The sequence below is a fragment of the Pseudophryne corroboree genome, chromosome 5 (genome assembly GCF_028390025.1).
Source record: "Pseudophryne corroboree isolate aPseCor3 chromosome 5, aPseCor3.hap2, whole genome shotgun sequence".
NCBI lineage: Eukaryota > Metazoa > Chordata > Amphibia > Anura > Myobatrachidae > Pseudophryne > Pseudophryne corroboree.
In genome coordinates this window covers 209,327,126-209,340,944 of record NC_086448.1, presented here as the reverse complement: position 1 = coordinate 209,340,944, position 13,819 = coordinate 209,327,126, and the positions used below count along the sequence as shown (strand labels likewise).

Sequence of the window (13,819 nt, the reverse complement as noted above, 5' to 3'; positions counted from 1 at the left end):
CTGGTAGCCACAGGGGTAGAAAGAGAGATGATGCTAAATACATTGATCCATCTTTACATAAAAGGTACTGCAATATGATACACATGGGTCAGAATAGCATGGGAAGACGACTGAGAAAACAAGACTGCAGAGCCGCTATGGGTAATACTACACTAGCAAGACTGTTAATGTAAACAATTTATATGCTGCTTCTTCTCAGTGCTCGGAGCTGGGAATGAGAGAAATGACTGGAACACTAGCACATCATGGGTTACTCAAAAATAATTTACTGCCCATACTGGTTTATGGCCATATGGTATACAGATAAAAAAAAAAGGCTTCCAAAAATAAATAGGCACAGCTATTCATTGGGGAATAAAATATAAATGTATAGAATGCAAGCTCCAATTACTTTGTTTTATTATCTCATTTGAAATGTAAGTGAATCTTTGCATCAAAGCAAAATATACTACAGATACTACATAAAATACAATAGGTTTTGTTGACTCCATTTATCTTTCACTTCAGTGCATTGGACAGTTATAACTTCATGCGACTAAAATAACCAATAGGATTTGTCATCTAAGGTCACAACTGAGTAAACAGGCATATTAGTAATGCAATTCAGTTTGCTGGCCAGTTGAAACTTTTGAAAATGGGTGGAATACACGTGGGTTAAACGTAAAATGATAATATTTGGACCATTTTAAACATACTGCAATGATCCAAAGCTCTTCCCATAAGTTTGATAATAGTTAGGATCACTCACTTTGGTTCCTCAGAGCTAAATAAAATATCAAAGTCTTCATCAAAGTCAAACGGCACAGAGCTGGCTGTGAATTCCAGGGGACGGTAGAACCTGGAAAACGTCTCATCATCGAGTTTCATAACTTCTTTCACAGATTTACTGGTGACTGCCAGAGTTGTGTCCTGCAGTCCTCCAACTGGTCGGGAAGAAAAAAAAATTTTCATATTGAAGTAAAGGGCAAACAAGGCTGAGCCCCAGGACAAAGCATTTTTGCATCAGGCTGCATCCTATTCCTGGTTTATAATTCCTGGCAAAATTCAATATAATGAAAAGAAACCAAAAAAACCCCTAAACTGACACCCACCTTTAAGTCAAAAGCTAAGCTATATTTGCTTTATCCCTCTATACCAGACCTGGGCAAAGTACGGCCCGCGAGCCACATATGGGCCCTTTGGCAATCCCTGTCCGGCCCACGTATTTATTCCAGTCACACAGCTCCCCCCCTTAATCTCACACACACGGCACCCGCGGCTCTCCGCCCAGAGGCTTCCTGCACCACACACTGTGCTGTATCGCTAGGTCACAAAGACCCTGCGATGCAGCTAAACAATTGAGGCCCAATGACTGCCCGCGAGTCGCAAGCTACAGAGCCACAGACCGGCATCCAGGGTGAGTCTTGCAGCAATGGGACAGCAACCCGTCATACAGTGCACATTACAAGCCAATAGCAGAAAAAAAAAATACATTCAAAAGTAGGTTTGTGCTTTTATTATATATTGAGCATAATTAAGTTCAAGTTATCATTGGTTCGGCCCTACAACACAGTTCAGATTTTTCATGTGGCCCCCTATAGAAATGAATTGCCCACTCCTGCTCTATACACTCCGCTTTTCACAGTTATAAAGATAGAGATGCTCCACCAAAACTATCAGTTACATACTGTATTTCCATAAACAATAAATGTTTAACACTTACCTTTATTGTGCAGCCTTCCCAAGAAGGATTCTAGTTTATCCAACTTTCTATCAGATTCCAAAGACATATCAGGCTTGGCTTCAATTTCTAGTAAGCAGAAATATAGTAATTCATGAAAAATGGAAACTTCACACCCAAAGGGAGATTTATCAAAGCTTGGAGAGAGATGAAGCACAAATCAATCAGGGGCAGATTTACTAAGCTCGGTGAAGTGATAAAGTGGAAGGTGATAAAGGACCAGCCAATCAGAACCTAACTGCCATGTTACAGGCTGGGTTTGAAAAATGACAAGAGCTGACTGCGTTATCACCTTCCACTTTATCACTTCACCAGGCTTAATAAATCTGCCCCTCAGTTTCTAACTATCGTTTCACAGGCTGTGTTTGAAACTTGACAGGAGTTGATTGGTTGGTACTTTATCTCACTCCAAGCTTTGATAAATCCCACCCACCCCATATTTTGTTGTAACTTAAAATGTAGGTTGCTTTGCTCATTTAGACACTGTTATCCATGTAAGAAATAAACTCAATATTTTAAATGTGAAAAAACGGTCAGAGAAAGTTTCCATCTATCTATGTAGGATTCAATTTAGGACTTGTATTTAAATTAATTATATAGAATTGAAGTAAGCTATACACAGTGGGGCAGATGTATTTAGCCTGGAGAAGTGATAAGGCAGTGATAAGTGGAAGGTGATAATGCACCAGCCAATCAGCTCCTGTCATTTTTCAAACCCGAAACTATTGGCTGCTGTGTTATCACCTTCCAATTATCACTGCTTTATCACTTCGCTAGGGTTAATCATCTGCCCCATTATTCTTTATATGCTATGTATCTGTTAAGCGCCTTGAGTCCTATTGTAGAAAGAGCGCTATATAAATAAAATTATTATTATTTATAGACTGATATAGCAAGATCACATTCATGTAGAAGGTGTAGAGAAGTATAAACTGCTGCCTTCAATCCTGAAAAATACATATGTTGTAAAATTCCAGAGACACTTGCGTACGCTATATACAAATGAGCTCAACTCTAGTCTGCCATGTGGACTTGAATATCACAACCCAAAGATTAATATCTACTCTGCACTCTAGGGGGAGCTGCATTATGCAAAACAATAAATAAAGTAAAGATCATTACCTATCAGCTATGTGCACAGAAAGATCAAAAGCTTAAACTTACATGAAAGCATTACTAAAACCTGTACAACATAAAGGGCGGTATTCAATTCTGTTTTTTCCTATCTAATAGACAGGAAGAAACAGACACCCAACCGACTTTTCAAACAATTGGATTCCCCCCAAAGAATGCACTACATGTACAGTATCTGTTCATTGGATTTTAAATGCACCTATATATGCTTGCCATTCACATAACATAGTTATGTTGAAGATGTTCTAGTGTTGAAGTAACCTTGGTAGGGCACCTTAATCCAGGTTGAAATGAGTAGGATTTTAAAGGACAAAAAATAAAATTCAAAAATATCACAAGTACAAGTACTGGAACAAAAAACAAACAAAACAATAACAATACTAGCTACATTATCCCTCCCCTAAAACAAAAACAAAACACAGGATACAAAGCAAAGAAGAAAAAAGGGGCAACATACTAAAACAAAATCATTTCTCTGTCATGTTAACCATGAAGTACTTTGCTGTTAGGGTAATTTTATAAAAATTAAAAAAAATCAATACAGTCCTTGGTTTCTACTGAATTGATACAGTAGGCTAATTTCCAATGTGGCTGCTTTGAAGGGATGAAGTACAGTAAGACTCAGACATAGCAGAATTATTTCAATTTTAAGAGACTTGCATACCTTCAGCAGGCTTGGAAACAACATTTGTGGATTTCAGTTTAAGGGCCAGTGGTGATGCTACAGGTGTTATAGCTGTAGGTGAGGCCAAGCCTACATGGAAAGAAACACAATTGTTTTTGACAGATTGTATTGCAGTTAAAAATATACAATGCTGATGACAATTCATCCATGACCATCTAATTCATAAAATTAGAACAGAAATGTGTTTATGTCAAAACCTATTTCCTTCGCAACTACTTTTATAAGTTTTGAATATTCCGAACAGCTGATGAGAAGACTTGTAAAGGCGAGTGGTGTATCTTGTAGGCATTCCGAATGTTCTGAGGGTCAAGACGCCAGAATGTCATAATTGTGATGTTGACAGTAATTGGGCAAAGCGGGCAGCTCACTTCCAGGGTTAATGGAGCCTTGCCGTTAAGTGACATCACGGTAGTTTTGGACCACACGTCTAGCATTATGTGGGTGACTGCTCAATATCTTCATGTGGTCAACATTAGTCTCAATAGCAAGTTTTAATCACTGTTTTAATAGAACAAGCTAATGACACAGGGCCTGATTCAGATGCATGAGCTAAAGCAATCACAGCTGTGATTCCGTATACAGTATAATGTGTGAAAATATGCCAATGCTGCCGCGACCGGCTAGAAAGGCATTGAGACGCCCAACATCGGCCTCGCTAATAACAGCAACTGCACACACGCGCGCAATGGTCTCATATCCTACAATAATTTACTTTCCGAGTGACTCTATGGTTACACAGAATGGCTGTGGCAATGAAGATGCTGGCGCAATGTTTTCTGAATACGAGATCGCAGATGTAGGTAGAGAGACGCTCCACAAACGACATGCCTGCGACGTTGCTGCCACTCCCCGTTACCTTCCACGAAACTGCCTCCTCCTGCCAATCATTTGCGATTGATCCTCACAAAAGTACCTTGGATCGTGCATAGTGTAATCGCGACGAATGTGCAGTCTGTCAATAATGGCTCAATGCGTTAATAACGGCATTACGTCCGCATCTGAACCAGGCCTGCAGTGTGAAGAATCCAGCTGCATTCCCAGCACATGAACATCCATGCATTATGAAGCCAATGTAAGACACAAACCTTTTTTAACCATGCGCCCGGCAACAGTAAACTGAGTGGAGTCATTGAAAGCTCCAATAGCCTTAGACTTCCAGGCCTCTTCTCGGACAGTGATCTGTTGTTTCCTCTCCTCAATGGACATGTGTAGTCCATTGCCATCAGTGGCTCTCTGCTTTACAGGATAGGAGGGAATAAAAAAAAAATATATATATATATATAAAAAAAGAAGAAAAAAAAGAAAATCCCTTTAGTGCAAAATTTCTCATATTGTTACAATACACTTATTCTACCCCCACACATTACATGTAAGTATAATTAGACTGTTAGCTGAAATCGTTCTGTGTGCAGGAGTCATGAAATCCAATCCAATCAAAGCAGTACAGGCTGCAGAGAATTCCAATTCTATACGGACAATTATTCCTGCTCATCCAATTACTTGTCTATGTGCGCAGTAATTATACAATTCTTCACTACTGTACACAGATGTTATATATATATATATATATATATATATATATATATATATATATATATATATATTGTTTGTTTTTGTTTTTTTTTTTGGGGGGGGGGGGGGGATATGCTCCTCTATTTCTGATATATGAAATCATTTCAGTATACTGTGTATTGTGGAGTTCTATATGGTACAAATGTAAGATTTCTGCAGAACGTGTGCTCCATGTATTTTAGTCTGCCACGTGTGTTGCACTATTTATCATTCTCACCCTAACTGTATATTGAATGAGCTATTTTGTGGCATGCAGTGAGACAGTAAATGTACAGCAGCAAGTGGAGAACGCCTCCTTCAATGGTGCATATTTGTATATATTATTGCCAGGTCTTACCTGGCTAAAGTCATAATGGTACACAAAGTAGCAGTCTTTAACTAATATAGTAACTATCAAAATAAACTATGAAGATGTCTTCATAGAAGAATCAGTAGTAACAGTCAGAGACATAATTGGAAAAGTTCCAGGATCTTATATATGAGCTACGGTTGACACGCACAATTACTTTCTATTTACAGACTTCATGGGGGTCAACAACACCAGTGTCACTCAGATCCTAAAGTGGAAAATGGTAGAGGATGACCCGGACAGCAAGCACTAGAATATATTTTATACTAGCCAGTACATTGTGCAGTGGGACTATACTCCATATTAGGTATGCAGTTTAGTTTGCTAACCTTTTAGCCTATGTTATAAGTAAGATTGCCCCAGAAAGCTTAGAACAAAAAGGGACTGAATCGCATTAGCAGCACTCGGCTACGCACATCAATCGGTCTGCTTTTTCTCCTCCTCAGAATAAGTGAAATTGGCCCAGATTTATCAAACCATAGAAAGAGAGAGAGAGAGCTAAACAACCAGCTCCTGTCATTTTTCCAGCACAGCCTGAGACATGGCAGTTAGGAGCTGATCAGCTGATGCGTTATCACCTTCCACTTTATCACTTCTCCAGCAGCTAGGAGGATAGCATTCCTAATATACCGTATTTCCCCAGTGCAGTTTATAATAACTTGTAACTAACATAGCTGGAGCTTACAATTAATATTGCCTATGACCAGCACACACGGTGTCAATTTACCATAATTAGGACCTGGGGGAAATGGCAGAGAGAAAGTACATGCAGACAGTCCCACAGCACTGCAGACCTGGCCCGAACGTGCAATGCAGGCATGCTAACCATTGTGCTACTACACTACCCAATACCATTGTCCACTGTGCTACAACAGGCAAGTCTACTTTATTAGTAACAACTCAGAATTCAGCCCATTCTAACATACACTGCTGCAAATTAATACACCACCAGCGGCTGACATCCCCATACTGCCAGTGATGTCTCTCTCAAAGACATTAAAGCACTCCGTCTGACAAAAGAAGACTGCACTATAAACAGGAAACGTGCGTATCCCTGGTGTTCCACTTCACAGAGGAAATTCAGTCAGAAGAAAAATTATCATCATGACCTGAACATTCTTACAGCATTAGATGGGGACGGGGAGACGGAAGGTTTTATATGTACATGTTCGTGTTTGAAACCACTCAATATACTTTAGATATGTTATTGTGTCTGTGCACACTCCATTTGTACACCAGTCAGCAATACCCAACTAAGGCAGCCATCTTGAAGACTGAACCAATGCTCCTCAATACAGCAAGTCAATTATTGAGAACCTGCAACTCCCGAGGCTCCCAGTTAATTCATGGTCTGCATTCCTATGAGTACGGTTCAGCCACCAAAATGGCCGCCTCTAGTATAGCATACGTAAACAACATTGTGAGTCGTTTGTGCCAACTGGATTATGTACAAAGGACAACAGAATCTCACAAGGCATAACAGTAACATAATAAGCCAAGTCCAACAGTAAAAAAAATAGCTAATGAAAGTTTAAAGACTTGATTATGGCTAAAATGCTTGCATCAAAAATATAATTGTACTTTTAAAAAGCTTAACGAAAGAAAAGGTTGATTGTGGTTAGCAGCTTACACCTCAGATCTAATTTTCTGCTTTCTAAAAACTTTTGCACTTATCTCCCCTCAACATCTGGAATAACTAAGGACTAGGATTAATTCTTTGCAGAACCCAGAATTTCCTTAGAATTGATCATTCCAAGAAGACGACAGAATCTCATACAGAAAGTGCCTGTGGCTTGTGCAGATGCAACTGTGACCAGCTATATTTTCTTAAGTACATGAAAATTGACATAGCAATCATTCACGGTGCAGTGAATTCTTCAGGAAGGCATAAGTCACACTCATAATGAAAAAGAATAAAGAAAAAAAAAAAAAAACACACACAGAACTTTATCCTTAACCAAATATGGCATACTGACAGAACATGCTTAACAGCATGCCATCATTTCTGTAGAAGTTAGTAGCGGAGAAGACATGTTAGCAGGCAAACAGTGCTCACCATGCAAAAAAAAAAAAAAAAAAAAACTGATAGCGGGATTCTGTTTTGTGTTTTCATTTTATTTGTGAATCCAGTATAGGATCGGTTACTATTAGTTGCAGCTTAGTTGCTGAGGTTGCATGGTTATTAGATATGCCCTATAGTTTGTGGTGTACATAAAGTGTGCAGTCTGCATTCAGTTCTCCTTGGCTACAATAACTGCCTGGCTGGCCAAGTACTGTATGGTTGCGTTTGGTCTATGGGCCCTGTAGTGAGGACCGCTGGTCTGTGGTAAAGATACCCAAAGCTACACCAGATTTCTACATACACCAATTGATGCGGAACATGAGAGTGGTTGTTATTTATAAAAAAATTTTTTTTTTATATGGTGCTCTTTAAAAGTGGGGACAAGGAGTACCAAAACAAGACTGGATTTTGACAGACAGAGGGCTTTGCATACAAGTGTACAATCTATAGGAATATACAATATATGAAGTGGAAAATATTTTCTGGTGCAGCCAGATAACCCCACTAAGCACATTTCCCATTGCCGTCTGTTCCAGTCAGGACTCAGGTGGTTATCTGAGTGTAAGGAGCTTAAAAGGAAGTTTAAGGGAACAGTGTAGAGTGGTGGTATTCAGGTAGAGAGGTTAAGAAGACAGATCTGAATCCACCCATGGCACTTGCAACGCCAATTATAAAAATCATGACATGCCTATAGTTTGTATAAAATTGCATTTGGAATATAAAATATATGTGCTACATAAAATAAACTATAACTCTAGAGGAAGCCCATCAATCAATATGCCCCTATGAACCGTACACATCTGAATATATATGTACTGTAACTTCGGTCTCAAAAACCTTTATTTTAATGCAATGGAGGTAAACATGCCTATTATATCACCTCTACCATGATATTACAAGTCAAAGGTTGAAGGCAGATGGAGATGAGCCTATTGCAGTAAAGTCTAGACACATGGCATATGACCTTTACTACTCTCGTCTGGCTTAGTGTGTGAGATGTAAGGGGGATAATCTGTGTGTTCAGAATCTGTTCCAAATGACAAGAGAGTATTTACCTGTGCCAACCCCACTCTGAGATCAGGATTATATGCAATGAGCTAAGGACAGAGGTATTTACAGTTCCTTTAGAAAGTTGGAATATAGCCTAGAGTACATTAGCAATATAAAGGAAAGTGTTCACATGAGTTAGGCTACAGAAGACAAAGGGAAGGATTTTTTGCTTTCTTAGTAAATGTTACTATACTAATCTTCAAAAATCACAGGTAACTTCTGGCTCCTCAACTCCTGTGGACTGGCACAGTATGACATGGACTTCTATATCATATCAAGAGAGCCATAACTTGTCCAATAATGTTCTGCATCTCCCCAGTACATACCCCAGAGGAGCAGATACAGTACTATACTAATGCAGATTTATTATAGTGCCCCAGTTACTCTATGTTTATCTCAATTCACCTTCCATCTCCAAGGATGACGTTCAGCAAACATCACCGGACTTGAGACTCTCATGCTATCATTACTGACCTTGAAAGTAAAGAAACAAATAAATACAGACAGATAAGAAAGTAGAAAGAGAAGTGAGGTTTGGGATAGGGAGAACATGCCAAACAGCATCACCTGGAGCAGTATGTATATCAAAATATACAGCCACTCAGGTACCCATAACACCGCACTCAGCAGGCTGGGTTACAGGCAGGAAACACGGAGCTACTCACAAACCGTTTGGGGTGGGGAAGAGGCAACAAGTATAGTTCTCATTAGATTGAATGAGTAAGAGACAAAGGGTTAGTACCAATTCAAGCAGGCCCAGTATGTGAAGCCCATAGACATCTGCTAGCTGTCCTACTGTTGTGTGACAATGGCTGTAGTATAAACATTCGGGCTTCAGATATTGACAATTCCAAAAACCTAATACAAGGAAGATGTGCCTCCATGCATATCAGGATCATCATCACTTAATTTTACACGAGCAACATTTATGGAGCACTGACCACAAAACAAAGGCAATTGGGGAGTCAGTTCAATTAAGCGCAATCTGTATTGCATGCATCATCCACAATGTGCCAATTTTCTATGAAATAGAGGTGATTTAGGGTGCTATTTCAAACGGAACACAGCAGTCATCGCCCCCAACTGCAGTGACCCTCAGTCTGCCGCAAACTCGGTAACAGATAATTTCATCCAGAAGACACCAGAATATACAAAACTGGAACAAAAGACTATTTTTCTGCATTCATAACAAGAAGTTTCAGGTCCGCATCCTAGACATATGCTAAAAGTTTGTTGTTGTTTTTTTAAAATTTTATTCTGAGTTACAGGTATTAGAGAATATTTTGCAGTAATGATTGCAAGACTTGATGACTTTGGATGAAAACGCCCCTTTATCTATCCCACTTCCCCTGTTCAGTTACAGTTACACAGGGCGACAGTTGCTGTGTAGAAGCTGTACTATATAAGCAGGCTCACACTGTTTCCTCACCTGATGTATGGGAATAAAGTGCTGGCATTTATAGGCAGCAGGGATAGCAGGAGAGTAAATAGAAGCATAGACAGGTTCCTAAGGACAGAAGCAGAAGCAAAGCAAGAAAATTAGGAGAAAGGTGTTGTAAAATCATAAAAATTCTGCATAACAGAGAGCTAGCAGTAGAGGGCAGTATTTAGCACAGGCAAGGCTTAAGACATCGGCCTACAAAATAAAGTCATTGAGTCACCACTAAGTACTTTCAAGACTCAGGCCCATGCAGTGTACTTCGGCAAAGCAATGGCTATAGATATGTGTATGAAATGATCCAGTAATTTCCTAAGTCTGGTCATGTAAAGAACCCCCACCATATAAAGGCATCCCTAAAAAGAAGCCAATGATTCAATTAAGCATTGTATCAGGGCAGATGACACAGTACTCTAAGCAAACACTGGTGTCACCTCTCAAAGCTCCACAAAGCATGTCAGCACACAGCCAATATAAGAAACACTAATTCCAAGCCACTATGGCATAGTCCATCTTACCCACAGCTGATTATTGTGGACATAATCATCTTTAATATCTCCTTCTTCCTACAGGTTAAAGGAAACAGGGTGATGAGGGATACGGATGAAGTTCTTTCTTGCCAGTTCCTGAGGTCACATTAATGAGGTAGATAGACCCAAGTTTATCAATAGCGCTTTATAAATCCAGGGTTACTTACAAGGCATTGACTAAATTTATTTTTTCCCCGAAGGAGCTATTGCTTACTGGCAAATACAGTTGCTATAGGTCAGACATGTGGCACAGTCATTTAAAATCTTATGTCATTAAAAAATACAACACGTTTTGTCATGGCTGTCCGCTACCAGCATAAAATGCTCAAGAAAAGATCTTCTCATAATGTATTTTCCACCTTCAGTAAAATGCCATTATTATCACCACATCCTAAATTCAATTGCAAATCAAATTTTCGGTATATCCCATATTTTGTGAAAAGCTATCACAATGTAATTGGTTTTGTGTTTTTTAGATTATCAACATTCATTTACGTACATGGCGCTAGCACACCCCACAATGGTTTACAATGGGAACAAGCTGTATACAAACACTGCATATTAACAGGCAGACTGGGGGGGGGGGGGGGGGGGGGGGGGGGGGTTGAATACTCTAATACTCTTCCAAGTGCAGTTGTGATAATTGGCTGTGCAAATCTCCAGTAAAACTATAGCCAATATTTTCTTGGATTCATTTATACAGGTTGATGTCTGCCGAGTGCTGGTGTTTTTATTAACCCCGTGGCGTTATGATGGCAATTTGCAGACATCACTGAGAATTGACATTCTTCAAAAGATGTAAGAGGAACCTGCTCACAAGCTAATTATCAATAATAAATAAAATACATGAGGTCAAAGGTCACAGTTTCCATATTGGTCCAGTCATACTGCAAAAGAGAAAAAGGACTTACACACAGCAATGACGATTTGGGGTGTCAGTCGGTTGCCTGAGTATGTTATGTGAGCTGTGTTGTGGTGATGGTTTGGAAATTTGATAACCTTGACTAAAAAGTGACATTTTCAGATTTGGAAGTTAGGGCACAGCCTTGTACAAGAGAGAGAATCCCCGAGTGGCTGCTGTCAATGGAAAAGGAGAATGCGAACAAGGAATGAGGGTAAACGAGAGTTGCAGGCCAGGGACAAAGTAGAGGGACAGCGTGAGATATTTTCAGACTAGTGAATAGGTTTCTGTTAGTGCAGTTTGGTTGTATGAAGAATTATATATTTGTAAAAGAATTACATGTTAGATGAGGTAAAATACAGTAACAGAGGTAGGAACTGCAAGCCGAGGAGCACTTGATAGTCACTTTGTGAGATAAAACTAATCCAGATGCTGCATTTAAAATAGACTGCAGGTGAAATCTGGTTACTTACCCCGGTTTCCCAGAGCATATGTTTGGAAGATAAGTGTGCACACAGCTTCCCGCAACATAAGGGGGGCATAACCATCCTCGACGGCACCTAATCCCGCAGTTTTCTGCCACTCTGATATTTAGGTCAGTGTTATTTGCCCTGTACTTGTCCTATACTGTCTTCAACTGTAAGTCACTATTGTCCCGTTTTGATTTTTCTTTTATTTATGTGCTCTGTATTTGAGCGCTGCGGATCCCTTGTGGTGTAATATAAATAAAGTATAATAATAATAACCAGCGGTGCAGAAGCACTTTCTGGACTGTTCCCCAACAGTGTATTTGGCTGCAGCATGTACGAGCCCAATTGTTCCACAGAATTTAAGAACAGTCCGTTTAACAAAATACACTTCTGCTCAGACTGGGTGAGAAAGCGACTCCACAAATGTCCAGGTAAGCTAGGCTGCGGCTTTGATCACATAGGAAATGGTATAACACACGTACAGAGTAACAGATGAAGCACAACAGAACTTGGCGTGAGGAAAAGCCACCGCTGCTCGTATCAGAGCCCCTTATTACGGGATACGGTCGTTAAGTCGACACAGCTTAGGTCAACATGGTCATTAGGTCGACATGTACTAGGTTAACATGAGTTTTTCACATTTTTCTTAATTTTTTTGATTTTTTCATACTTAACGATGCACGTGGACTACGATTGGAACGGTAACCTGTGCCGAGTGAAACCGTACCGGCACGAGGCACCTTGCCCGAAGCATGGCGAGCAAAGCGAGCCTTGCGAGGGGACACGGTACACTAATTGGGGTTCCCCCGTCACTTTATGAAGAAAACGGCGCCAAAAACAGCAAAACAAAAAAAAAAAACACGTCGACCTTTTGACCTGTCGACTTAGTACATGTCGACCTAATGACAATGTCAACCCAACGACCCATACCCCGTTATTACACAGAGTCAAACTCTAACACTCAGATGTACAGAAAGCCCCAGTGGTCAGTCTATGCTGGCTATGTAGTGTTACTGGCTATTTTAATTATGTGAAGAAACATTTTGAAGGCAATAGAAACTCGGCACAGCCAGTTAACACGGGACTTGGCACGTTGAGGGGGCCATTTGGAGTCACTTCAGCACGGTTTATGAAGACACATCTATATTGCTCCAATTAAAGATTAGAGGAGTATAAAATCCTAGAACTGTAATTCTACTGTACAACCAGCAAAGTTGTTTACCAAGTAAAACGAAACTTACAAAAAAGCAATCAATTATTACAGTGACCAAGCTAAAAAGGTAGAGAAACATAATTATAGCTACATGAGAACGGAGTCTACCAAAAGCTGTGAAATGTGGAGCAGCAAAGAAAAAAGTCGTCCGTTAATTTTAAGAGCATTTGTTGCTGAAGAATTCATTATTTCAATGGGATTGTTTGGGTTTACATTTATATTTAATTCATACACCAAAAAGGTTTTCAGATCAGTATAAATATTTACTTTCTCTGACGTCCTAGTGGATGCTGGGAACTCCGAAAGGACCATGGGGAATAGCGGCTCCGCAGGAGACTGGGCACAAAAGTAAAAGCTTTAGGACTAGCTGGTGTGCACTGGCTCCTCCCCCTATGACCCTCCTCCAAGCCTCAGTTAGATTTTTGTGCCCGAACGAGAAGGGTGCAATCTAGGTGGCTCTCCTGAGCTGCTTAGAGTAAAAGTTTAAATTAGGTTTTTTATTTTCAGTGAGTCCTGCTGGCAACAGGCTCACTGCATCGAGGGACTAAGGGGAGAAGAAGCGAACTCACCTGCGTGCAGAGTGGATTGGGCTTCTTAGGCTACTGGACATTAGCTCCAGAGGGACGATCACAGGCCCAGCCATAGATGGGTCCCAGAGCCGCGCCGCCGTCCCCCTTACAGAGCCAGAAGAGCAG

General features: G+C 40.1%; 1 protein-coding gene across 21 annotated transcripts in view; it reads right to left on the bottom strand.

The window, feature by feature from the left end:
* The window catches only part of SVIL (supervillin), a 381,188-nt gene that overhangs the window by 55,209 nt on the left and 312,160 nt on the right, over nt 1–13,819 (bottom strand). For 8 of the 21 annotated variants that reach the window (XM_063922042.1, XM_063922039.1, XM_063922044.1 and 5 more), the window contains 7 exons: nt 10,529–10,576; nt 10,002–10,079; nt 8,978–9,046; nt 4,625–4,775; nt 3,519–3,608; nt 1,703–1,789; nt 749–923 (listed from right to left, as the gene is read on the bottom strand). In XM_063922042.1, the coding sequence (XP_063778112.1) occupies nt 749–923; nt 1,703–1,789; nt 3,519–3,608; nt 4,625–4,775; nt 8,978–9,046; nt 10,002–10,079; nt 10,529–10,576 (698 nt within the window). The remainder of the gene's footprint in view (nt 1–748; nt 924–1,702; nt 1,790–3,518; nt 3,609–4,624; nt 4,776–8,977; nt 9,047–10,001; nt 10,080–10,528; nt 10,577–13,819) is intronic. The other 13 variants (XM_063922055.1, XM_063922056.1, XM_063922061.1 and 10 more) reach the window with 8 other exon arrangements.